Source organism: Drosophila bipectinata, chromosome XR (genome assembly GCF_030179905.1).
Source record: "Drosophila bipectinata strain 14024-0381.07 chromosome XR, DbipHiC1v2, whole genome shotgun sequence".
NCBI classification, from domain to species: Eukaryota; Metazoa; Arthropoda; class Insecta; order Diptera; family Drosophilidae; genus Drosophila; species Drosophila bipectinata.
Genome location: NC_091735.1, coordinates 2,991,405 through 3,018,840, shown reverse-complemented (window position 1 = coordinate 3,018,840; position 27,436 = coordinate 2,991,405). Strand labels below are relative to the sequence as shown.

General features: G+C 47.1%; 3 protein-coding genes across 3 annotated transcripts; all 3 read right to left on the bottom strand.

Annotated features, from left to right (window-relative positions):
- Positions 1 to 19,632: 19,632 nt before the first annotated feature.
- LOC138927790 (uncharacterized) lies at positions 19,633 to 20,196 on the bottom strand. The gene has a single exon (XM_070283109.1). The coding sequence runs from the start codon at positions 20,194 to 20,196 to the stop codon at positions 19,633 to 19,635; it is 564 nt and encodes a 187-aa protein (XP_070139210.1).
- Positions 20,197 to 20,267: 71 nt separating this feature from the next.
- Positions 20,268 to 21,708, bottom strand: LOC138927789 (uncharacterized). Its single transcript, XM_070283108.1, has 2 exons — positions 21,505 to 21,708; positions 20,268 to 20,915 (listed from the first exon to the last, which is right to left on the bottom strand). Exons 1-2 carry the CDS (start codon positions 21,706 to 21,708, stop codon positions 20,268 to 20,270), a joined length of 852 nt encoding a protein of 283 aa, XP_070139209.1.
- Positions 21,709 to 22,787: 1,079 nt separating this feature from the next.
- LOC138927788 (uncharacterized) lies at positions 22,788 to 26,692 on the bottom strand. The gene is made up of 5 exons (XM_070283107.1): positions 26,363 to 26,692; positions 25,660 to 25,866; positions 24,973 to 25,594; positions 23,526 to 24,372; positions 22,788 to 23,427 (listed from the first exon to the last, which is right to left on the bottom strand). The coding sequence occupies exons 1-5, from the start codon at positions 26,690 to 26,692 to the stop codon at positions 22,788 to 22,790; spliced, it is 2,646 nt and encodes an 881-aa protein (XP_070139208.1).
- Positions 26,693 to 27,436: the final 744 nt, after the last annotated feature.

Below are 27,436 nucleotides of genomic sequence, written 5' to 3'. Positions count from 1 at the left end.
CCTACATGGTCGTCAATTTCGTTTCGCCGGTAATTGTCATCATACGTCATGGAAGGACCAACAAAGAGAAGGGGCACACTTGAGTGAGCTGAAGTGCCAAGATATGGAATCACCGGCGAAAGAAGAATAGAACAGCAACACTAAACCCGCACAAATGTTCTAGAGGAATGCACTGTGTGAGGAAAACGCCCGGGAGTGGAAGCAGGCGCTAAGAGATGGGCGGGATCGAGCCATGAGGAGGGTAATGGCAAGGAGCGTGCGTCAGCGACGGGCAAGGCGTCTGGGGAAGAGGAAGGAGGCAGCAAGAAGGACACGGCCAGCAACGCGGTGGCCCGCGGTGCCACTAACACCACGCCCGCGACCGGAACGCGTGGAGGAGAAAGAGTTGGCAACGGCAGGAAGAAAAAGTCAGCAGGAGGCGACGTGGCCTGCGGCACCCCCAACGCCACGCCCAAGGAAGGAGGACGGAGACGAGGAGCCGTCGACGAAGGGGCCGTGGGTGTGGCCAACACCAAGGAGGCCGGCGCTGGGGCGGCAGTCCTCGTGCCCGGAGAAGCGGCTGATGAGGCCGGTGTTACTACGGTCGGCGTCGGATGGAGGCGGCAAGGAGGTTGCAGAGACGGACTGGCCGCCGGAACTCAGCGTGAGGGTGGCGGCGGATGTGGAGAGACAGCGCGGACGAACCGGACGATAGTGCGTTATGGCGCAGGGAGGAGCGGTTTACTTCCGGGTACGAGGAGGTGCCAACGGCGTAAAAGTAACGAGAAAAGGAAAAAAAAAATAAATTGAAAAAAAAAAATATGAATTAACAAGAAAAAAACGTAAAAAAATTAAAACATTTAGTTTAGAAAAATATCCGAGTAAAAATGAGGGAAAAAAACAAAAGAAAAAAATGGGGAACAAAAAAGAACTGAAAAAAAAAATATATTTATATATATATGTATATATATAGAGAACGGCATCCGTTGACTTCATTACATTATAATTCAATTCACTTTATTGTTCGGTTAATATAGTTTTGATACAATTTAGTTTTCTTAGTTTAACATTTCCAATATATTGAGATACACGCGACCTTCCTCTGCTGATGCTCAATCTCTACTCGTTCTCATTTTTCATGCTTTTCAACATTAAAGAAAAGTGTGACGGAACTTAACAACTTATCGATTATAAAATAGGACTGCCAATCCTACATTCGGCTATTCTGACAATTCATTCGACCCGAATGAGGACGACCACAACTTCATATATTCGGCGACAGTGTTTGTTTTATTTGGACCTTCATCATCTCCTACTTTTTCGACGAGGTATCGACCATGTCTCAACTTACGGGTCACGGTGTACGGCCCTAAGTACTTCTTCTTCAACTTCAACCCTGCACCAAACTGCGTTCTTTTAATAGCTACTAAATCTCCGAGTTTGTACTCAGACTCTGGCTTTCTTGATTTGTTGAATGACTTGCGATTCTCGTCCTGAATCTTTGCGATGTTCTCCTTAGCTTCCTTTCGAATCATCTCCTTCTCTTCCTGTAACTCATTTAGGAAATCTTCCTCTAACAGCTTTTCTAACTCTTTATCGTACTTAGTCTTCATATTGATCCCGGTAAGAATCTTGAATGGAATTAATAAACTGTTGAACCCTGCCTACATGCTTATACCAAGCTTTCGGGTCTTCCGCACAAAGTTTTGTCAATATAGTGATGACGCTCTACTTGACCGTTGCCACGTGGCACTCCTGTGGCTACCAACAAATGCTGAATATTGTGATCCTTACAGTATTCCTGAAAAACATTGGGTGTGAATGCCGTTCCACGATCCGTGATTATACGACTTGGGTTACCGAAAACTTCAGCCTGCCTTTCCATTCTATCCACTACTTCGTCAGCGCCAGTACTCTTAGCGGGATAAAGCCACACAAATTTAGAGAAAGCGTCGACTACTACTAACACATGATTGTATTGTTTTTTTTTTTTTTTATTGCGTTTAAGAACCCCTCTTTTTCCCCATACTTAGCCTCGCCAACAATGCACTCTACACAGGACTTCACTATAGTTTGAACTTTCTTCTCTAAATCTGGGATGAAATAATCGCGCTGCACCAAGTCAATTGTCTTTTTTACACCAAAGTGTCCTTGTCGGTGAGCTGATTTGATTATTTCGTTCTCCATGACTGATGGGATCACTATGAGCTGTTTTATAGAATCCTTGTGGAGAACTTCGTGCTTCAGATAGAAGTCTTCGTAGGTATTTGTTTCCAGGACCTTACAAATGGCTTTTATCCATTCATTCTGACGTTAAGCTTGTTGAATTCGATGTCTGACTGAATCTTGTAGCAACAAGGTATGTACTCGGCTTAAGGCGTCGACATGTTTCATCCTTGTGCCTGGGCGATGCTCTATTATGTACTCAAAGTCTTGTAAAAACATGGCCCAACGAAATACTTTTACTTGTACGTCGTTTTTCCGCATGGTCATAGCAAACGCATTGCAGTCAGTGACGATCTTAATCATTCTCCCCAGCAAGTAGATTCTCCACTTCTTTAGAGCTTGTACTATTTCTCCTCGGCATCTGTTGTCTCGCGGCTCATGTATGTATTCTACCGGGTGGAATTCTTGATCCGCTGAATCCTTTTGAAGAAGGACTGCTCCATATCCGTACATGCTTGCATCATAATGGATTTCTGTTGCACTCTTTTGATCGAATAACTTCAGTACAGGCGAACTTGTCAGGGATACTTTTAATTGCTTAAAAGATGCTAACTCTTCCTCGCCCATCTTAAAGGATGTGCCCTTTCTAAGCAAGTTCGACAATGGTCTGGAAATAATAGCGAAGTCTTTCACAAACCTTTGGAAATAGGATGTTAAGTCAAGATATCGTTGAACTCCTTTTTTGTCTCGCGGGACTGGGAAGTTTTCGACTGCACCAGTCTTCTCTGTTGATGGTTGGATAGTTGCGTTTTCGACTATATAGCCTAGGAATTGGACCCTCTTCTTTAAAACCTGACACTTTTCCCACTTAATACGTAGACCTGAACGCATTGCGATATCTAAAACTGTCTTTAATTTCTCCAAACCGTCTTGTTTGTCTTTTGATGGAATAATCAAATCATCCATGTACAGGATTAGGGTACCGTCTTCAATCAATGGCCTGAGCACTGCAAAAATGTATCGCATAAACACCGCAGGGGAATTAGAAATTCCGAATGGTACGAAGCAGAATTCGTATTGACCGCTTTGGGTGACGAACGCAGTGTATTTGCGAGAGCTTTCTTGCACGGGGACATGGAAAAATCTATTTGATAAGTCTAACGTTGTAAATACTTTTCCCTTTTGAAGCTTATGTAAAACATCGTCAATCAAGGGAAAATTATCACGAAAATTTTCATAGGGAAATTATCACGAATAATCTTCTGATTCAATTTGCGGTAGTCGCAACAGAGTCTTTTGGTGCCATCCTTTTTTGCAACCAAAACTATGGGTGAAGCGTATTCGGAAACACTTTGACGAATGATTCCTTCCTTCAACCAATCCCAAATCTGCTTGTCAACTTTCTCATTTTCCTCGTATGGTAAGCGCCTAGGTCTCTGATAGACTGGGATTTCATCTGTGAGGAGCAATTTTATTTCTACTGGGCTTGACTCTGGCTTTAATGGCTTGTAATTTTTAACTAATCCAACCACTGCTGATCTTATGTCGGTTCTCAAGTGAAGCAGATCTAAATCTGGAACAATTTCTTCAATGAAATTAGAAGCCATTAATTGGTAGAAAGTTTCTGTCAAGTCCGAAATGCTAGTGGAAGTCGCATCTACGACAACATTTTGATTGACACTATGATGAGTGAGATCTATGTCGTGGCTTGGACTATTTTCATCTGGGATCGGAGATATGTTCAAGATCTACTGAATGAACTGCGTGGAAAACGACTCCTTTTGCTCCAATTTTTGCGGTTACCATATTAAGGACATCGCTACCGATCACACCTTCATAAAGGGTATCATTGTCACGCACTACATGAAAGCACATGTCAACGTCAACGTCATCTAACTTCGTCGCAACTGTGAATGAGCCTAGAGTGTATATCTTCTTACCACCTATCCCTATAAGTTCCTTAATTTCAGGTTTGAGACTATCAGGATAAATGCGAGTGTACGCTGTCTCGGAAATGGTACAAATATCGCTGCCAGAATCGAATAACGCCGTAATCTGGTCGTTGCCAATGTTAATATTTTTAAACGCTTTGTTAAAAGTTGACTGTGACAGCTGCTGAATGCTTGAGCTTCCAATTTTTACTTCCTAACGAGCTTCCTTGGTACCGCATTGATTTGCCTTGTGACCTATCTGATTGCATTTGAAACATTTTATACCTACTTCCTAACAATGCTTCGCTATATGATTGCTGCCACCACACTTAAAGCAACGTCTGCCATCTTGGTTAGTTTTGACTAAAGTACTGTCAAATTTTGGCTTTCGCTTAAACCCCTGACTCGCGAAAATCTTCTCGTAAACCTTAAGCTTCTCACGAAACTCCTTAAGATTCGACGCCTGGTACAGACAATTTTTATTTTGTTTTGAGTCTGGTATACCCTCCACTATGTATTCTATAATACTTTCTTCGTCCAACTTTGACTGATTTGCTAATGCGGTCATACTGTATAAATATTCTAGCAAACTCTCTTTCTGCATTTTCTTCCTATTTTCGACCATCTTGTGCACTTGTTTTGCTGTAAGCTTCTCTCCAAATTCATTTTTTAGAGCTTCTTTTAATGCATCCCAATCATTTATTCCTGGTTGACTACCCAAGAATAATTTTATCGCTCCCTTTACCAACTGTCTGCCGTAAATGAATTTTTGAAGATCAGTCCACCCAACTGTAATAGAATTAAGCTCGAAGTCTGCAAGCCATTCATCAAAATCTGGAGAACCATTTCCAGTGAATGCTGAAAGTGAATCTTCAATATCTCTCAATGTTAACGCCATGGCTGAGGGTTGAGAATTGGAAAAATCTGACTCTAAGACGTTGGTTTCCTCGTACACTGACTCCTCTGAACTTTCTGAGTTTTCCTCTTGGTCGATATTTTCCCCCTCAAAATAGGACATGAGTCTTTCCTGTAATACAGCTTTGATGCCTGAACTTGGCAGTCTTAATTCTCTTAGTTTGTCTCTCAGCTCCGCAACAGAAAATCGTGTGATCTCTTCAACATTCATATCTTCTACACTTACATAACTTATTTTATAATACTTTTCTTTTAGATTAATACAAGTGAACAATTTAATGGGAATAAAATATTGTTTACGGTACAATAAATTGTTTTTGTTTAACCTCAACTTCGTGGAATCGATTAAATAATGCTTGTATGGATTTATACTTGCGAACCGCCTGATGTCTCTCGTCTTTTGTTGCTCATCTCTGATCACTGCTTTTCAAATTCGTCTTGTTGAACTAAAAGCTGCTGCCGTTGTCCTCTCTGATGACTGCTTCTCGAACTGCTTATCCACGTCGTCTTCACTCGCGCCTTCAATGTCGCCTTCAACTCCAGTGACGTCACTTTGCCGCCTCGTCTTAATACTCCTCTCTGGATCTCTGCTCCGTCGTAATCTCCTCCAGATTTTACTTTTCCAAGTTCTCCTCCTGGTCAAGTTGTCGCTTTAGCCATTATTGTCGCTCTCAGCGACAACGGATCCCATAAACGCCTTTCGTCGTCTTCCGTTAGCAATTTTCTTGTCGCCACAGAACCAATTTTGCTCTTACACTCGCAAGCTTTGTAGTTTTGTAGTTCCAGAGTTTCACAATACTTTTCAAAACTTGGTGGAATTGTGCAATATGAAAATTCTCAGCTCTTCTGGATGGTTTTTCTGTTCATAATCTCTTCAGTTTTATAACTTTTAATTTCTCCGTTTAGTTTTAATAATTAAACTGCGATCGATGGATTCTTAGCACAAAAACTTGATGGTTGTTTGGCCGCGTATCACACTCAAATTAGCACGTTTTTGGATTGCATCCCGGTTCAGCCCCCAAAATTGTAGAGAAAGGCATCCGTTGTTTTCATTACATTATAATTCAATTCAATTTATTGTTCGGTTAATATAGTTTTGATACAGTTTAGTTTTCTTAGTTTAACATTTCCAATATATTGAGATACACGCGACCTTCCTCTGCTGACGCTCAATCTCTACTCGTTCTCATTTTTCATGCTTTTCAACACTAAAGAAAAGTGTATAACGAGATTAGTTTACACTTCGAATAACAAAACAAAAAAGGTGGCTGCTTAATATTTAAAAAATGGGCGAAAACGAAAACGAAAGAAATGATCTTGCCTCTTCAACGTTATAAATTCGATTATATTTTTCTCTAATCTTAAGCCTAACTTATCTATTGCGGCGAAGCGGGAATTCGCACAAGAGCGAATATGAGCTTTCGCTCCCGCTCCGCCCTAAGCTATCTAAGAATAAATTTACAGACTAACAACTAACAAATACAATTCAGCTATAACTATAATTCAAAATTTTCGACTTCAATAAAATACAAATTTTCGACTTCAATAAATACAAATCAATTTACACCGGCCCCGTTGAAGGCCTCCATCAAGCTTCAATTAACTGGCAGCCGCGCCAACTTGTGGACCGCTCTCCTATATTCCGCTCCAGAGCTAGTTTGGACGACGGCGACCCTGACCCTTCCGTCCGCGCCGGCGTGTGTTGCTCCTGCTCGTCCCGTGAGCCACTGTTGTGGCGGCTGGTGATCCTCTGCGATCAGGACCAGCTCGCCCGTCCGGATGTCGTCCTCCTTGTTCTGCCACTTCGACCGCGCCTGTAGGCCCAAGACGTACTCCCGGGACCATCGCTGCCAAAACATTTGCTTGATTGACGAGACAAGCCTCCATCGCCGCAAGCACGTTAGACCCTGCTGGTCCGGGGTCCGCGGTGCTGGTGGGGCGATAAGCGGCCCGCCTGTCAACAGGTGCCCGGGAGTAAGCGCCTCGCCGTCGCTTGGGTCCTGACTCAGAGCCCCCAGGGGTCGTGAGTTCAGGACGGCCTCGACTCCAACGAGGACGGTCTGCAGCTCCTCCGCGGTCAGTCTGGCGTTCCCTACCGCTCGTAGGAGTAGGTGTTTTGCAGACTTCACACCTGCCTCCCATAGTCCGCCCATGTGCGGAGCCCGCGGGGGTATGAACGCAAATACGCATCCGCTTTTTGATGCGTATTGCTTGACCGCGTCGACCTCGTCCTCGATTCTCCGACGAAGTTCGTCGCGTTGTCGCAGTGCACGATCTGCGGACATCCTCGGGGCCCAACGAACCTTTGAAAAGCCAATAAAAAGGAATCAGTTGAAAGGTCGAAAACTACTTCTAAATGAACTGCCTTGGACGCAAAACAAACAAATAAGGCAATGTAGGACTTATAGGGTGGCCTACCATGAATTTTCAATGTCGTATCAATAGGGCCACAAAAATCAACACCACATATGGAGAATGGGCGGAGAGCACGAATTCTATCTAAGGGTAAATCACCCATGATTTGAGTCATTAGACGAGGCTTGCATTTAAAGCAGCGTATGCATGACCGTACTGTCTGACTGCAGACTTCCTGCGCATTTACGATCTATATGCGCCATCGCAAAAGACTCACAAGTGCTCGTGGACCCACATGAAAATTTGACTCGTGCAAGTATCGGACGTAGCTCTGAACAAATTGAGAGCGTTCTGTCAACAATACTGGAAACTTGGCATCGTACGATATAGGAGCATTAGCTAGTCGCCCCCCAACCCGCAACAACGAAAAGGTGAGCCCAGCTTCTGATGATTCGTGTAGAAAGGGATTTAGCTTTTGTAGACTAGGGCTAACACTTAAATTTTTTCTGATCTTTTCTATTTCATCCTGATACTCATGCTCATGGATTATTTCGACTATTTTCTTAAACGCTTCATTATATTCGACAGGTGAGGAACAATATCAGAATTCACTACTAATTTCTTCGATTTCTTTATAAAGCGGAACATATAAACGAACACTCGCAGCTGTTTTGAGAAATCACTTCCTTCTATCACTTTCAATAAATCTGAGGTAGATACGATTGTGGTTAATCAGACCGCATACTTTTTCACTTCCATCTGTTGAAGTTCTGGTGACAGATCGAACTGGGGGCTCGTCGGCTACTTATCTTCCGGTTCCTTTAACAACGATGGACCAGTAACCGATTTTGCAGTCTCCTTTACGTCTCCACCTCCGGACACTATATCTGTCGGGTTCTGTTTAGTTTGTACATGCCGCCACGTGCTATCATCTGACCACTCTTGAATTTCAGCTACTCTATTCGTTGACCACGACGATGGATGGGAACGAATCCAATGTAGAGTTACTTCTGAATCCGACCAAAATACACTCCGTTCGATCGGAACTTTTATTAGAGGCTTTATTTTGCGGCAGAGATCTGCGAGAAGGTGTGCGGCACATAACTCAAGACGGGGGAGCGTCTTTGTCTTGAGCGGCGCTACTTTGGACTTTGCCGTCAACAATGAAACTTTAATACCTTCTGCAGATTCGCAACGAATATAGACGCAGGCTCCATAGGCTCTCATCGTTTCGTCAGAAAAGGCATGAATTTGAATCGGTGAAATCGGCTCGGTAAACACGAATCTCGGAATTGAGATGTCCTCTTATTGCGACAAGGAAATTTGTATTTTGTTCCACGCTGTTTCTAAGTGCAGTGGAATCGACTCATCCCAATCTAGCTTATTTAGCCAAAATTCCTACAATAGGATCTTTCCTTTTATAAGTATAGGGCTTAATAAGCCAAGGGGGTCAAACAGCTTCGATGTCACCGAAAGGATGTTCCGCTTGGTCGCCCTTTGACCTATGACTGAAGCATCAATTTCAAACGATTCCTAATGCTTTAGTCCAGTGGTCGGCACCCCAATACATTGATATGATTTTACCGCATTAGTGTTAGTAACGAATAGCAGAAAGTAGGCTGTGAGCATGACGTTTCACACATTTATACTGTGTGTGTGTGGCAGAGCTCGGGCAGAGAAATTTCCTATCCCCTCGGGATAGGGCCGTGCCGACCACTGCTTTAGTCAGTTCTGAGTCCGAAAGTGTTATTGGCTTAACCGTGCTCTCGGGTGCTTAAGTGGTTTAAAAACCACTTGCTCAATTCAAACCCAGCGTTTTGAAGAACCTGAGTTACTTCAGACTTAATTGTTTTTAGCTCCTCAATGCAACCAGCACCTGTTAGCATGCCGTCGACGTAAAAGTAGGACCCAATAACTTCGGCAGCCCGAGGGAATGTATTTTTCACAGGTTCACTCAACCTCTTCAAACGCCTTATCGCCAGAAACGGTGTTGAGCTTGCACAGTTTCAAGGACTCTGGTGGGTCTTTCCTCCACACTATCAACTGGTATCGCCTATCGGCTTCATTTACCATTACTTGGCGATACATCTTTTTTATGTCGGCTATCAAAGCGAATCTGTTCAGCCGGAACCCAAGAAGAATTGAAAACAACTCTTCCTGGATGGTAGGACCAACCATCAACAGATCGTTAAGACACTTATGTGTTGATGTCTTACAAGACGCATCAAACACGACTCGTAATTTGGTCGATGTGCTTTGAGGCCGTAAGACACACTGATGGGGTATGACGTAGTGTGGAGTAGCAAGAGCATCATTGTAGGGGACATATGACCTAAGGATTCGTACTCTTCCATAAATTCCACATACATTTTCTTTAAATTCGGATCTCGAGATAATCTTCTCTCGAGCGACAAAAAAGGGGCGTTTGGCTACCTCGAACGATTTTGCCAAAACGATTGGATCCGATTTAAATGTTGGTACTGTTGGTATGTTTTTAAAAGTTGGTACTTCTTCTTCCAGAAATTTCAAATTGACAGAGACAGGCTGCTGGGGAGTTAAGGTATTAGCCTTATATTTTCACGTTACTATCCATCCAATGTGAGTTATTTGGAGGATGGGATGGTTTGGACCTTGTTTTATTTGGCCAACAGACAACAGTTCGAAAAATTACTTGGCTTCAATTAACATGCCTATCTGCTGAGGTCTATAAAAATATGGGTCTGCTAAGGGCAAGTTCTATGGTAAGTTTTTCACGTTCACTGACTGGTCAGGGTGATAACCCGAGATAGTTCTCAAAATCCAAAAGTCGAACGGAAACTCACTACCATTAATTGTTGACTTCACTACAGGGTGTATCTTTTTCTTAACCTGGAAGTTAGCTTGACCAATTCCAAGCAAGTTGATACACGATTCCTCCCTACGGATGTGTAAGCGTTGAAAAAGTTCTTCAGTAATGAAGTTCATTTGTGACCCAGAGTCAAGTATTCCTCGGGCCAATATGTGCTCGCCATTTTTAGTTCTAACGCTTACGATCGACGTCGCTAACAAAACTCTTTCTAGGGATGACGCATGCAAAGGATGTGACGTAGAAGGGCCATCAAGATGTAGCGCTGGAGGAGGATGTTCATTTGGTGGTGGTAACGCCAAGTTATTTTCGGTCACAGAAAATCGGTGCAGAAGTTTGTGGTGCGATCTTGCACAAATTTGACACCTAGTCAAATTACAAATCGCAACCGTGTGACCTTTTCGCAGACAATTTAAACATAATGAGGCTGACTTGACAAACTCAAACCGTTGCATTACAGCGAGGCGAGCGAACGGACTACACTGGGCAAGACTATGGTCTTGTGCGTTGCAATAACTGCAAGCTTGTTTATTGGAAGCGGAGCAAGCCAACGAACTCCTATTGTGCTGCTTCCCGAACCCAATTTTGTCCTGTTTTGTCTTGCCAGTCTCTACAGCGGACAGGTGCTGGTACCTGCGATTTAATATTTTTTCGAAATCGGACCAAAGCGGCAATTCCTCATAATCCAGCGACTCTTCCCATTTTTCTCTGGTCACTGGATCTACTCTACTCAAAAGTAAGTGAATGATCATTGAGTTTGCAATTTTAGTGTCATAGATCGATGACACCGTGTCGATAAGACCCCTCAACCATGACGCACACGGCTGGGAAACTTTCGAAAGGCTGAATAATTTGCTTATTTGGTTCGCAAAGATGAGACATTCTTTATCGTAAACTCTTTTCAGACTAGCAATAGCTTTGTCATAATTACTCTCGGTGACTTAGAATGCCTTGATAGTTCCTAAGGCTTCACCAGAAAGGCAAGAAATTAAATGGTTAAATTTCTCGATAACAGGAATGTTCACATCCTTGTCTACAAATGTCTCAAAGAGACTCATAAAATTTTTAAACTCCGAATAGTTCCCACTGAATTTTGGCAATGCCAAACTGGGAAATCGAGCTCGAGTTGGGGCTGCAGAAATTGCAGTAGCTGGTGGGCACTCTTCATCTAACGTGAAGGATTTAATAATGACATCACCCTTGCCTTAGTTGTTATCATCTTCCTTATCTAATTGCTCGATCTGGTCTTGCAACTGATTTGCCTTAAATATTGTCTCATTTAAAACCTGAAGCCTGCACTCTAGCTCGGTCTTCACTAAAGGAACTGACCCAGCTTCCAAACGTTCCTCTAACCGGCGAATGCTTTTTACCCTGACATTTAATCTTCTTCTTAAGTCATCAAAAGTCGTGGATTTTAGTTTCTGTTTATTAAATTCCATTTTCTGATTTTGTTTATTTTTTAATAAACAGACAACATTGATAAAAAATTTAAAAATTTTTTGTTTTTTATTTTTAAATCTAATTTTTTTATTTTTTTTTGGTTAATTAGTAAAAATAAAACTTTTTGACTCATCAAAATTTGTTATTTTATTTATTTAATTAATAAATGAAATACAAAAGCGAAAACAAACGAAAAAAGATATATAATTTAATATCTGGCGAAAAACGAAAAAATAATTAATTAATATGGCGAAAAAGATGAAATAATTAATTAATTAATAGAAAGTCGAATAATGTTGATAGTCGAGGCACTGAGTGTCCAAAAAATAGTTGGTTGCCAATGACACAGAAAAAGGTGTATACCCAACAATTATAGGGTAGCGCGTCACTTGGCGTTCCGGTAAAATAAAATGCGCCAAAATAATGCATATACATACATATATAGCAGCGGACAACGGTTGGAGCGAAAACGAAAATTTTACCGCTGCATATATTTTTAGGTTAACTGAAGTTAACCAAGCAGCGGCAATGTCCGATTATTTAAGAGCTCGCTCTGGCCAAACTGCTGACATAGCGTCTGGCCGGAAGCCCATGCATAGCGGCAAGCACTGCACATTTGCGTGGCCGGTTTGAAATACTTTTTGTTAGCTTTAAGTTTCAGTTTGTGTCAGAGTCTCATACAATAAAGAGCACCATAAAACCAAATCTCCGGCACAGCCGTTAAACAGTAAATTCATTTTGTTGAATTGGTCACCGCGCCTCAAGGGCCGTGACAACGGGGCAAGTGCTCCCTACAAGGAGTAGCAACACCCCCCGGCAACCGCCAGGGGTAATTACCTTAAAACATATCTCCAGTGTCTGCGGCATCACCGACTGCAGCGAGGGATAACCAACAACATTATTATACCCAAACCCAATTTATATTATTTGGCGCCCAACGTAAAAAACCATGTAACTGAGCACTTTTATTTACACAGTACTTCTAAGTCTGCATGAATTTTTGTGTATTAAAAAAAAATAAAATAAAGAAAGAAAGACAAGAATAGTAAAATATTGTGCCTTACGCTAACAAAAAATTGCAGCCCCATAAAATTTTTAAAATTTAAATAATCTTTATTAGTTGGCTGACGGTTTAGAATTAACATTTTTTATCTATTATAAAATGTTTAAGCCGTTTTTGTTTGCTTTAAACCAATTATTGTCGCAATATTGTTTCTGTTTTTTGTGAATAAATAAATAAATATTTCTATATAACACAAAAAGTGCGGAATAAAAATTCCTAACCAAAACCAAAAAATCGCTGGCAGAAAATTTTAAATTTTAATTGGAAATAATTTATATAATCGCGTGTATTTAATTCAGCTTTTATGTGTCTTTTTTGTTACACAAGAATTCTTGGTATTAGCCGCGCAGTTTTGGTTACTTATTTTTCTTTTCCGTTTCCGCATACGTTTCCTTGAGACAAGCGGCAGTAGCCGCATATTATATTTTCAGAAATTACAAAAATAGCTCGCGCCATTATCAGGCGGTTATTATTATTAGGAATAAAATAAGGGGCCCTGCCGATGCCGGACTGTCTTCGTTTGGCACTTTACTAAATTTCGACGCGATTATAAATCGACTCGACTTTACGTACAGTGATAAGCGTCAGATTCACGTTATCGAGCAAGAAATGGGTACTCTCAGGCAGTGAAATCTAAATCTGCAATACCACGACGAGGTTGACAAAAAACTCACCTTGCTCACCAACAAAGCTAGCATGTCGTACGAAGCCTCGGCGGCAAAAGTTTTGTGTGACGAATTCCGGGATGACGCACTCCGAGTATTTATCTCGGGGCTTAAGCGCAGCCTCACGGATGTCCTTTTCTCGGCAAAGCCGAAAGATATGCCTTCAGCTCTCGCTTTGGCACAAGAAGTGGAATCTAACCACGAGAGGTACTCCTTCGCGGCTTCATTTGCCAAAAGCCGCAGCTTCAAGCCCGGCTCAGAAAATTGACGACGACGTCATTCAAGGTTATGATTCGGACGTCATTAATTTTTTAAGGGAATATCCCTGCTACACGTCGGCCAACGACAAGAGGCCAGCCGACGCGGTTCAAACGGAATCGAATGACCCGCAATACGCGATACAGGCTACGATTAAACACGCCCAGAATGAGTTCCGCGACAGGAGAAATTCTTCCCGGGAAAACAGGGTATTCGAAGTTGGCGAAAAGATCCTAGTGTAGTCTAGCAGGCGACTGAGCAACAAACTGTCATCTTTGTTCGAGAAAGAACCCGTGGGGAACAGTCCTCATTAAGGGGAGGGTGGTCCACAAAGACAACCTTAGGTAGGCCGAGCGTGACTCAACTATCGCCCGTCTAATAATTTTTCATTTTTTTTATTGTCTTTTTCCTAGCCACTTGGCATAAGCTGTTGCTTCCATTTTTATTTTAATCATGCTTTAATGGTGGGTTACCCAGTTTCAATTGAATTCACAGCACATCCAAATTGCAGGTTTTCAGCCATAGCCCTGATTTTCCTTTTGGCCGCAACATCGGCACGCGTCTTGGACTATTCCAAAGCCAAATACATTCCCATCATTGATGGTCGAATCCTGATATGGAAGAATTTGCTTTTGTAAAGCACTCAGCAAATCTCTCGGAATGTAGGCGCGTCATCGAAGAAACTAATGAAACGTCATGTTCCCGCAATCCCACATGCAGAAACTCCTAGTTGTTGATGTCGCCCACCTACGCGACATGCTCAAATCTTTGAGCATCCATCATAGGGTAGCAAGAAGTTTAGACTTCTTAGGGACTGCGCTAAAGGTGGTGGCAGGAACGCCGGACGCAAAAGATTTTGAAAGACTTAACATTAATGAATTCCAATTAACGAATGCAAACAATAGGCAGGTTAATATTAACAACAAAGTACAAATTCAAATCAATAAAATTTCCGCTACCGTCAACCAACTTCTGAGGTCAGCAAAAAAGTCCCAAATTGATACTGGGCACCTATTCGAGATGCTTTTAACTCGAAATAGGATGATAGCAATGGAGCTGCAGGAGTTGATGCTAGCAGTGGCACTTGCCAAAGTTAATATTGTTAGCCCCAGCATCCTAGATCATGCAGACCTGGAAGGTGTGTGGATGGAAGAGCCCACCGAGACCGCGATTAGAAATGTCTTGCCCGTATCGTCCGTTAAGATCATACAGTCCGATAAAATATTACATTTTATTATTAAGTTTCCGAAGATAAAGTCGGCCTGCAGCAAGATCACCGTTTTCCCAGTGTCACATCACGCCACCATGCTCAGGCTGGAAGACAACGTCATTGCCGAATGCGACAGTGAGATCCACACCGTGGAAAAGTGCTCCCCGACATCAGGAGCTACATTTTGCCCACTGGCTCGCAGACGATCATGCGCCCAAGAGCTTCACGATGGAGGCACGGCGCATTGCGAGATCCAACAAAGCGATTTACATGCCATCACTTATGTTGATGAAGGAATAGTAATTGTGAATGATCGCTCGGCTCACGTGTGTGTGGACAATGGCACCTGTGCCCATATAAAAGGCACATATCTCATCACGTTTGAAAAGAGTGCCATGGTCAACGAAACCCGATTGGTCAATCATGACACAGCCCAGAAGAGGGCTCCAGGAGTGGCCAGCTCACCTTCCTGAACATCACCATGGAACGTGACGTTCTTAGCCTTCCATACCTTCACCGACTGAGTGAACGTAATCTGGAGCACATCAAAGAGTTCGGGAAGGAGATTAACCACCATCGGTTACATCAGTTGGTGTTCGTAGCGGAAGCAATATGCTGCGCTTTAATATGCATCTGCTTGACCTATCGGCCTATAACTGAAGTTAACCAAGCAGCGGCAATGTCCGATTATTTAGGAGCTCGCTCTGGCCAAACTGCTGACATAGCGTCTGGCCTGAAGCCCATGCATAGCGGCAAGCACTGCACATTTGCGTGGCCGCTATGAAATACTTTTTGTTAGCTTTAAGTTTCAGTTTGTGTCAGAGTCTCATACAATAAAAAGCACCATAAAACCAATCTCCGGCACAGCCGTTAACTTGTAAATTCATTTGTTGAAATGGTCACCGCGCCTCAAGGGCCGTGACAACGGGGCAAGTGCTCTCATCATAGCTCCCGTCATAGAACGGATCTCCCCTCGGCAACCGCCAGGGATCCCAACCACTACCTACAAGGAGTAGCAACCCCCCCCCCCCCGGCAACCACCAGGGGTAATTACCTTAAAACATATCTCCAGCGTCTGTGACATTACAGACTGCAGCGAGGGATAAGCTACCACAACATTACTATACCAAACCCCAATTTATATTAATTTTTATGTACGTCAAATTATTTATGCACGTAAATATGTATTATATATGTACATATATTTTTATATAAATAATTGTTTGGCTGCACTAAATTTAACTTTTTTGTTTGGCGAAACAAACGAGGGGTAAATGGGGGGCGACAGTGATGTGGATATGTATGTATGTTGTTTATCAATTTTACCCACAGGCAGTTTGTTAATTATTTTATCCAAACTATTAAAATTGTTAGCTCTACTAATTTTAAGTACGTATGCGCCAAGAATTGAAAGGAGGGTGCAATATTCCAGCACAAGACGTAGATTTAATTTGTCCTTTTCCAACTTTCAATTTTTTGCACAAATAATTGCGATTCTGCCTTGGGATCCTTTAATCCCGCAGCTACTTTCCTTGTGCAGTCAATGCAGGTACACGGCATGGAGGTAGTTGGGTAGTTGGTGTCCATGATTCCTGCAGTTATATTTTGATTGCGGCTTGAGGCAGTTTCACGACGCGGTGAATATTTTTTTTTTTTTTCATTTAAATTGCACTACGGACGCGTCACGAGCAGTTTTTTGAATTTTTGTGTTTTTGGTTTTGTTGTTTAATACTGTGTCACTGTCACTTTATGTTTATTTTTATTTTTAAATATTTAGCACTACAGTCCACCCGGTGGCGCCAAAATACTTAATGAGATTAGGTTATCTCACACTTTAAGAAAAAATAACAAAAAGGGGGGGCTGCCAAATATTTAAAGGTCGAAAAACGAAAACGAAAAAATGATCTTGTCTCTTCAACGTTATAATTCCGATTCCGATTTTTCTCTAATCTTAAGCCTAACTCATCTAACTAAGCCTAACTCAGCAAAGCAGGGCGAATTCGGACTAGAGCGAATATGAGCTTTCGCTCCCGCTCGGCCCTAAGCTATCTTAGAGTAAATTTAGAGACTAACAACTACAAAATACAATTCAACTATAAACTATACTTCAAATTTACGACAACTTCAATACTAATAACAAATCCATTAACATCGGCCCCGTTAAAGGCCTCCATCAGACTTTAACCAACTGGCAGCCGCGCCAGCTTGTAGACCGCTCTCCTATACTCCGCTCCAGAGCTAGTTCTGACGACGGCGACCCTGACCCTTCCGTCCGCGCCGGCTTGCGGTGCTCCTACTCTTCCTGTGAGCCACTGTTATGGCGGCTGGTGAGTCCGCGGTGTTAGTGGGGCGATGAGGCCCCAGGGTCGTGAGTTCAGGACGGCCTCGACTCCAACGAGGACGGTCTGCAGCTCCTCCGCGGTCAGCCTGGCGTTCCCTAACCCTCATTCCCTACCCCTGCCTCCCATAGTCCGCCCATGTGCGGAGCCCGCGGCTCAAAAATACTCATCCGTTTTTTGATGCGTATTGCGTGACCGCGTCTACCTCGTCCTCGATTCTCCGACAAAGTCTGCGAAGTGGCGACTCACTCCGACGAAGTTCGTCGCGTTGTCGCAGTGCACGATCTGCGGACATCCTCGGCGCCCAACGAACCTTTGAAAAGCCAACTAAAAGGTAGGAAACTACTTCCAAATGAACTGCCTTGGACGCAAAAAAACAGATAAGGCAATGTAAGACTTATAGGGTGGTCTACCTCGAATTTTCAATGTCGTATCAATAAGGCCACAAAAATCAACACCACATGTGGAGAATGGGCGGAGAGCACGAATTCTATCAAAGGTTAAATCACCCATCATTTGAGTCACCCGACGAGGCTTGCATTTAAAGCAGCGTATGCATGACTGTACTGTCTGACTGCAGACTTCCTGCGCATTTACGATCTATATGCGCCATCGTAAAAGACTCACAAGTGCTCGTGGACCCACATGAAAATTCGACTCGTGCAAGTATTGGACGTAGCTTTGAACAAACTGAGAGCGTTCTGTCAACAATACTGAAAACTTGGCATCGTACGATATAGGAGCATTAGCTAGTCGCCCCCAACCCGCAACAACGAAAGGTGAGCCCAGCCTCTGTTTATTCGTGTAGAAAGGGATTTAGCTTTTGTAGACTAGGGCTAACACTTAAATTTTTTCTGATCTTTTCTATTTCATCTTTGTGTAGGGTCGTTGCTGCCGCAAAAGATCCCAGAATTATTGAAGTAAGAACTCGGGGGCGTCTTTCGGTGAAAAACTTAACTAGTACAAAAAGAGACGATCGACGACAACCAACGACCGAGACAGAGTGCACAGAGGGGCGAATGCGGATGCGCTCTTCAGCGTGGATGCGCTCTTTAGCGCGGATGCGCTCTTATCCCCAGCTGAGCGACACCACGGCCCCTCACCTTTACATTCCACCCCCCTTACTATCGCTCGGGTTGCAATAGCTCCCTCGATGTTATGGCTGGTGACAGACTTCGGACACGACCCATCCAAAAACCGTGCTCTGGGCCACTGGCAGCCCGTCCTGGATCTTCAAGTAGCCCGGTTGCATAATCCGCGGGTACATATCCGCGCCGAGGACGACGGAGGTTGTCGCTGGCAGATGGAATCGCTCATCCCCCAATGTCACGCCTCGGAAGTGAGCACGCACCGCCTCGCGCAGCTCCCGGGATGGCATACAAACGCACGTGAGGCTCAATCTTAAAGATGACCTCCAGCCGAACGCTATCATCGGTCTTTGACCCAACGGTGGCGGAACACACTTGTTCGTTCCCCACGCTGGTAGTGGCCAGCCGAAAGCACGCAGCGAGCGAGGCGTCGATGCAGCTCAAGGGCGTGCATGGGTCGATGAGGGCCCCCGTGTCGAAGCTCCGGGTCCCGGTGTCTATGCGCACTAGTGCAGTCGGCAGCACGTTGACGCTGTCCCGCTGCAGCAGCGATGAGAAGGTGGGCGCAGCGACCGCGTCCTGCGGGGGCCCTCGACGAGAGGCGGACTATCGTCTAGGCGCGGGTGACGCGGGCGGACGAGGGGTGGACGGCACCCGATGAGTGGCGGACGAAAGCCGTGGAGCGCTTATGGCGGAAGAATGCCGAGGAATTGCCGATGAGCGCCGGGAAGTCGGTGACCGTGGATCGTCTTGTGAGTGCCCGAAAGTGGCGAACGAAGCCCGAGAAGCCGATGAGCGCCGGGAAGTCGGTGACCGTGGATCGTCTTGTGAGTGCCCGAAAGTGGCGGACGAAGCCCGAGAAGAACCCGAACCGCGCCGGGAGTTGGCGGATGACGGCCGAGCGCCAGCCGAGACACTCCGTGTCCTGTCTCTCGCGCTCCGTGACCGGTGCTCCTCTTGGCGTGCCTTGCGCCGAGCCCGCGGCTTCTCCACGAGGTGCAGCAGCGTGTGGTGATCCTGACCACACGTCTTACAGCCGTCACCACGCCGACAGGATCCGTCGGAGTGCTCGTGGGCCAGGCAGCTCGAGCAATACCGGTTCACGAGAACCGCTCGGATCCGCTTCTCGGCACTAAGGCGAAGGAAGCGCCGACACTTCTTTAATGGATGGATCCCATTACAGACTCGTCATCGGTATGATTGAATACCTCGATTACATCTGCTCTCGAGTGACTGGGCGTTGCGTGGGCGTAGTCACTCATCATGCGTGGAAATATGATGAAGGAACAAATAACGTTTTTTGAATCGGTGGGAATTATTGTTTGGAACTACGGGTAGAGCTACGAGACAGCACAATACAGTGGAGCGGAAAAAATGCCTAATTATTGTGGGTAGGCGGACGCTTCCAACGGAAGAAGCACGGCCTTAGCTTGACGAGCCCTCGTGCGGTGCGGATGTCGATCACGCGGACATGGCCATCGAATCCTAGATACACCGCGTCAACCCTGCCTAGTCGCCACTCATTGGACGGAAGGTTGTCCTCCTTGATGACGACCATATCCCCAACGCGGAGATCCCTCGTAGGGGCTAGCCACTTTTTCCGCTTATGGAGCTCCTCGAGGTACTCTTCCTTCCATCGCAGCCGAAATTGCTGCTGAAGAGCCTTCAGGTGTTGCCATCGATTAATGATAGAAGTGGTATCCCCCTTTATCTCGGGTTCAACCGTGGCAAGAAGTGGGCCTCCCACAAGAAAGTGCCCCGGTGTAAGAGCCAAAATTTCAGCAGGGTCTTTGGACATTGGCGCGAGTGTCCGCGAATTCAGGCACGCCTCGATTCTCGCCAGGAGAGTAGCCAGCTCCTCAAAGGTGTATTTCCGCGTGGCGGTGGACTTGTAGAACAAGGTCTTGAAGCTCTTGACGCCTGCCTCCCACAGGCCCCCCATGTGGGGAGCTCCCGGAAGAATGAAATGCCAGAGGAGCTGCTGGTGACTATAGGCACTGGTCACAGTCCCTTTTAGGCTCTGGAGAAAATCGCGGGATAGTAGAGCAGCTGCCCCACAAAGGTCTTCCCGTTATCGGACTGCACTTGACGGGGGCATCCTCTACGGGACACGAACCCTGCGAAAGCCGCCAGAAATTTCTCGGTCGTAAGGTCCGACGTAAGCTCTAAATGGATGGCCTTAGTGGAGAAGCATACAATCACCAACACATAACCCTTTGTGATGAGACAGGCCCACCCCGTATAGTTTTTGATCTCGAAAGGACCGGCATAATCCACACCGGTGTACGTGAATGGGCGTGAGAAGGACGTCCGTTCCTTGGGTAGCTCCCCCATGAGTTGCGTCTGCAACTTCTTCTTGTGGATGACACATACCTTACAAGAATAGACGACGAACTTGACCAAATTCCTCACCGTTGGGATCCAGAATTTGGCCCGGATCAGACGGATCATCAGCTGATTGACACCGTGCAGCGTGATGCGATGTGTAAATTGAACCAGGAGTCGAGACAGATGGCAGTCGTACGGAAGGATAATAGGGTGCCGTTCGTCATATTGAAGACGCTCAGAGGACGTGACCCGGCCGCAGGCTCTCATAAGGCCTTGCGAATCCACGAAGGGGTTCAGATTTTGAATCGGACTGGATGCCGAGATCTCAGAGACCTGCGCATTTACGATCTATATGCGCCATCGTAAAAGACTCACAAGTGCTCGTGGACCCACATGAAAATTCGACTCGTGCAAGTATTGGACGTAGCTTTGAACAAACTGAGAGCGTTCTGTCAACAATACTGAAAACTTGGCATCGTACGATATAGGAGCATTAGCTAGTCGCCCCCAACCCGCAACAACGAAAGGTGAGCCCAGCCTCTGTTTATTCGTGTAGAAAGGGATTTAGCTTTTGTAGACTAGGGCTAACACTTAAATTTTTTCTGATCTTTTCTATTTCATCTTTGTGTAGGGTCGTTGCTGCCGCAAAAGATCCCAGAATTATTGAAGTAAGAACTCGGGGGCGTCTTTCGGTGAAAAACTTAACTAGTACAAAAAGAGACGATCGACGACAACCAACGACCGAGACAGAGTGCACAGAGGGGCGAATGCGGATGCGCTCTTCAGCGTGGATGCGCTCTTTAGCGCGGATGCGCTCTTATCCCCAGCTGAGCGACACCACGGCCCCTCACCTTTACATTCCACCCCCCTTACTATCGCTCGGGTTGCAATAGCTCCCTCGATGTTATGGCTGGTGACAGACTTCGGACACGACCCATCCAAAAACCGTGCTCTGGGCCACTGGCAGCCCGTCCTGGATCTTCAAGTAGCCCGGTTGCATAATCCGCGGGTACATATCCGCGCCGAGGACGACGGAGGTTGTCGCTGGCAGATGGAATCGCTCATCCCCCAATGTCACGCCTCGGAAGTGAGCACGCACCGCCTCGCGCAGCTCCCGGGATGGCATACAAACGCACGTGAGGCTCAATCTTAAAGATGACCTCCAGCCGAACGCTATCATCGGTCTTTGACCCAACGGTGGCGGAACACACTTGTTCGTTCCCCACGCTGGTAGTGGCCAGCCGAAAGCACGCAGCGAGCGAGGCGTCGATGCAGCTCAAGGGCGTGCATGGGTCGATGAGGGCCCCCGTGTCGAAGCTCCGGGTCCCGGTGTCTATGCGCACTAGTGCAGTCGGCAGCACGTTGACGCTGTCCCGCTGCAGCAGCGATGAGAAGGTGGGCGCAGCGACCGCATCCTGCGGGGGCCCTCGACGAGAGGCGGACTATCGTCTAGGCGCGGGTGACGCGGGCGGACGAGGGGTGGACGGCACCCGATGAGTGGCGGACGAAAGCCGTGGAGCGCTTATGGCTTATGGAATTGCCGATGAGCGCCGGGAAGTCGGTGACCGTGGATCGTCTTGTGAGTGCCCGAAAGTGGCGAACGAAGCCCGAGAAGCCGATGAGCGCCGGGAAGTCGGTGACCGTGGATCGTCTTGTGAGTGCCCGAAAGTGGCGGACGAAGCCCGAGAAGAACCCGAACCGCGCCGGGAGTTGGCGGATGACGGCCGAGCGCCAGCCGAGACACTCCGTGTCCTGTCTCTCGCGCTCCGTGACCGGTGCTCCTCTTGGCGTGCCTTGCGCCGAGCCCGCGGGTTCTCCACGAGGTGCAGCAGCGTGTGGTGATCCTGACCACACGTCTTACAGCCGTCACCACGCCGACAGGATCCGTCGGAGTGCTCGTGGGCCAGGCAGCTCGAGCAATACCGGTTCACGAGAACCGCTCGGATCCGCTTCTCGGCACTAAGGCGAAGGAAGCGCCGACACTTCTTTAATGGATGGATCCCATTACAGACTCGTCATCGGTATGATTGAATACCTCGATTACATCTGCTCTCGAGTGACTGGGCGTTGCGTGGGCGTAGTCACTCATCATGCGTGGAAATATGATGAAGGAACAAATAACGTTTTTTGAATCGGTGGGAATTATTGTTTGGAACTACGGGTAGAGCTACGAGACAGCACAATACAGTGGAGCGGAAAAAATGCCTAATTATTGTGGGTAGGCGGACGCTTCCAACGGAAGAAGCACGGCCTTAGCTTGACGAGCCCTCGTGCGGTGCGGATGTCGATCACGCGGACATGGCCATCGAATCCTAGATACACCGCGTCAACCCTGCCTAGTCGCCACTCATTGGACGGAAGGTTGTCCTCCTTGATGACGACCATATCCCCAACGCGGAGATCCCTCGTAGGGGCTAGCCACTTTTTCCGCTTATGGAGCTCCTCGAGGTACTCTTCCTTCCATCGCAGCCGAAATTGCTGCTGAAGAGCCTTCAGGTGTTGCCATCGATTAATGATAGAAGTGGTATCCCCCTTTATCTCGGGTTCAACCGTGGCAAGAAGTGGGCCTCCCACAAGAAAGTGCCCCGGTGTAAGAGCCAAAATTTCAGCAGGGTCTTCGGACATTGGCGCGAGTGTCCGCGAATTCAGGCACGCCTCGATTCTCGCCAGGAGAGTAGCCAGCTCCTCAAAGGTGTATTTCCGCGTGGCGGTGGACTTGTAGAACAAGGTCTTGAAGCTCTTGACGCCTGCCTCCCACAGGCCCCCCATGTGGGGAGCTCCCGGAAGAATGAAATGCCAGAGGAGCTGCTGGTGACTATAGGCACTGGTCACAGTCCCTTTTAGGCTCTGGAGAAAATCGCGGGATAGTAGAGCAGCTGCCCCACAAAGGTCTTCCCGTTATCGGACTGCACTTGACGGGGGCATCCTCTCCGGGACACGAACCCTGCGAAAGCCGCCAGAAATTTCTCGGTCGTAAGGTCCGACGTAAGCTCTAAATGGATGGCCTTAGTGGAGAAGCATACAATCACCAACACATAACCCTTTGTGATGAGACAGGCCCACCCCGTATAGTTTTTGATCTCGAAAGGACCGGCATAATCCACACCGGTGTACGTGAATGGGCGTGAGAAGGACGTCCGTTCCTTGGGTAGCTCCCCCATGAGTTGCGTCTGCAACTTCTTCTTGTGGATGACACATACCTTACAAGAATAGACGACGAACTTGACCAAATTCCTCACCGTTGGGATCCAGAATTTGGCCCGGATCAGACGGATCATCAGCTGATTGACACCGTGCAGCGTGATGCGATGTGTAAATTGAACCAGGAGTCGAGACAGATGGCAGTCGTACGGAAGGATAATAGGGTGCCGTTCGTCATATTGAAGACGCTCAGAGGACGTGACCCGGCCGCAGGCTCTCATAAGGCCTTGCGAATCCACGAAGGGGTTCAGATTTTGAATCGGACTGGATGCCGAGATCTCAGAGACGAAGTGTCTGCGCTGAGTGACGGAAACTAAAAAACGTTCAGCCGACATAACCTTATTAGCGGTCAGGTGCTCTTCAAACGAGGATCGCATCTTCCGCGCGCTGGATGAAGCGATGAACATAGGCAAGGACTCGTAATGCCTTGTCGAGTGTGAAAAACCGCTCAAGGAGATCTTCGCCTTCGCAACATGGACCTTGACTGCTTGCTTCTCGAGTTCAGTCGTGGGGGCATCATTGCCTTGAGTGGGCCAGTCGCTGCAAGGCCTTTGCAGCCAGTTAGGACCGTGCCACCACAGCTGGTTATCTGCAAGATCCTGGAGAGCTAGATCCGCAGGCTAGCCAGATCCGCAGGGTTCTGCTCGGAGCGGACATGTGCCCATTTCTGCATGTCGGTGAACTGGGTGATCTTGGTCACCCGGTTGGCCACGAACGTTGTCCACTGGCACGCTGGCTTATGCAGCCACGCGAGGACAATAGTCGAGTCGGTCCAACAGTACAGGGCAGACGCGGCCCCTGGCATCTTTGGCAGAACGGCGGTGGCCATTTCGGACAACAACAAGGCACCGCACAGTTCTAACCGAGGGAGCGACACCGTTTTAACTGGGGCCACTCGAGTCTTTGCAGTCAGCAGGGTCACTATTACCGTGGACCCAACCTCGATACGAACGTAAATTGCTGCGCCGTACGCCTTCTGTGAAGCGTCGCAGAACCCGTGGTGTTCGACCGGTGTGGTCGGAACGCGACCCACCGAGGAACACGAATCTGATCGAGCACCGAGCAATTCTTTAGGAAGTCAACCCATCGCTGACAGAAATCTTGAGGGAGGGCGTCGTCCCACCCTAGATCCAGAAGCCAAATGTTTTGCAGAACATTTTTGCCCGAACAATGAGAGGAGCGAGCCAACCTGCTGAATCGAACAATTTGGCAATTTGGGAGAGAACTTGGCGCTTCGTGAAAGCCGAGCCGGAAGTCAATTCTGGCGGGACAAAAAAGAATTCATCAGTCGTCGCTTTCCACCGCACGCCGAGTGTCTTGGCCGTGCTCTCTGCATCGATGTCCAGGAAGTCAGCAAGAAGACGGTAGTCGCTCGAAATGTCGGCCAGGATCGCCTTGCTATTCGACGTCCATTTCCTAAGTGGGAACCCTGCTGACTCTAGGGCCCCTTTCAGCTCCCGAATCGCATCTTGGGCTTCAGTTTTGGAGTCAGCCCCCGCAAGAACGTCATCAACGTACATAAAATGCCGGATAACTTGGCTTGCTTGCGGATACTTCAACTTTTCGTTGTCAGCGAGCTGTTGCAGCACACGGATCGCCAGGAACGGGGCACAATTGAAACCGAAGGTGACCGTTTTCAACTCGTAGTCGCGGATATCCCCATTGGGTTTGCGAAACAAAATACGGAGCGGAGTATGCTTGGGGTCTACCCAAATTTGCCGATACACCTTCTCGATGTCGGCGTTGAAGACAAACCTAAAGTATCGCCTCTTTCTCGAAGTATTGAAGACCACTCGCACCACTCGGTCATGCTTTCGGGCTTGAAGACGGCATGATGTGGAAGATAGTAGGTAGCGGAATTGCTCGCGGGAGAGACCTCGATCATGTGGCCTAAGTCGATGTACTCCTGAATTACCGAGTCATAGCGGGCCTTAAGGGGCGGGTCCCCCTTTAAGCGCTGCTCATTACGCAGCAACTGAGCAAGGGCAAAGGACCGTGAAGCCGCTAGTTCGGAACCCTTCTGCCCGGGGTCGCGTAAGGGGAGCGTCACAACGTACTTGCCACACTCGTCTCTTCTCGTTGTCTGGATAAAATTGTGCTCGCAAACTGTATCCGATTAAGAACTTATCTGTGTGGGCACATCTTCCACCTCCCAGAATTTGGTGAGGAGCTGATCAAGTGAGTCACCGAGGCTGGGGGCCACTCGTGTGGAAAAAACGGACACGCTGTGGGGGTTGGCTGGAGATAATGGGCCTGTCAGCACCCATCCAAATATGGTCTCCTGACCGAGAAGTGACCCGCACATGTTAGCCTTGAAATTAAAGAGGAGAATGGACGGAAGAATGTCAGCTCCTATTGAGACATCGACTTGAGAGCTATCAAAGAAGTTGGGGTCCGCCAGGGGAATGTCGGGCAGCCCCTTGAGACGATCTCGCGGAATTGGATGGCAGATTTCCTGCCAACTGCGGAAGAACGTTAGCCGCAGTCTCTAATTGTAGCCCGGGTCTAGACGGAGACCGAATGGAGAAATGGCACAATTTAGTAGACTGCGCGGAAATGGTCTGATTAAGGCCGGAAACTTGGGCTTGAATCGTCCTGAAGGTAGGCTTGACGAGGTTGAACAGTCGTTCCGTTATGAAGGTCGCTTCGGACCCTGAGTCTATCAGTGCTCGTGCCTGAAAGCTGCACCCTAAATGGCACACATTGATAAGGGCCGTGCCCAGTAGGACGGCTCCTGAGTCAGGAGTCCTGACCCGGAAGGGAAGCACACCTGAACATCCGACTGATTCTCTGAGCCATTTGTGCTTCTGGCAGTCTGTGCGGGTCAAGCCCTTGCTGTCATAGGCGGACTTGGAGCGGTGGCGAACGGATTGCCGCGGTGCAGGAGGGTGTGGTGTCGGCTGTGACATGTGAAGCAGGTATGGGCGCCAGTTTAAACAAAACTGCTTCCTTGTAATGTAGTCCGAGCGCCAATTTACTTACATTTCCAGGAACCGCGGACGTAAGCGAATGGGGTGGTTCTCCCTCGAACAAAGATCACAACCCTTGGGGCCCGGAACCACTCGAGTCTCGTATGAATTGAGCCTTCGAGCAGGGGCAGTAGGAGTTCCCGACCTACTGGCGGAAGTTGCCCGGAGCCACTAGGCCTGACGTCGTCGATTGCTTCCAGAGTGCGATGGCGCTCTGTCAGGAAGTGTCTTATTCCTTCCATGTTGGAATTTCGGCCTTATTATGGAAGGATTGCTCCCTTATGGCAAGTGTGACTTTGGAGAGCTTTGACGAAATCATAAACACCAGGAGGCAGTCCCAAGCCTCAACATTGATGGCGCACATTTCTAGGGCTGTCAGACAACTCTGAATAGTGGCTTGCAGCTCCTTCAGCGCGACCCCGGACTCTTGAGAAATAGCCTGGATGTTGAAAAGGATCTTCAACTGGCTGTTGACCAATAGCCGCCGGTTCTCAAAGCGGTCTGTGAGGCTTTGCCAAGCGACGACAAACCCCTCATGGGTAGGCGGAGCCTTAGAAACAATGGCGTGGGCGTCACCACTTGTTTTGGACAGTAAGTGGAACAACCTCTCTACCGGGGTGAGCCGTGAGTTTTGGATGTAAATGGTCGTAAACAAGTCTCTGAAGGTAGGCCACCGAAGATAAT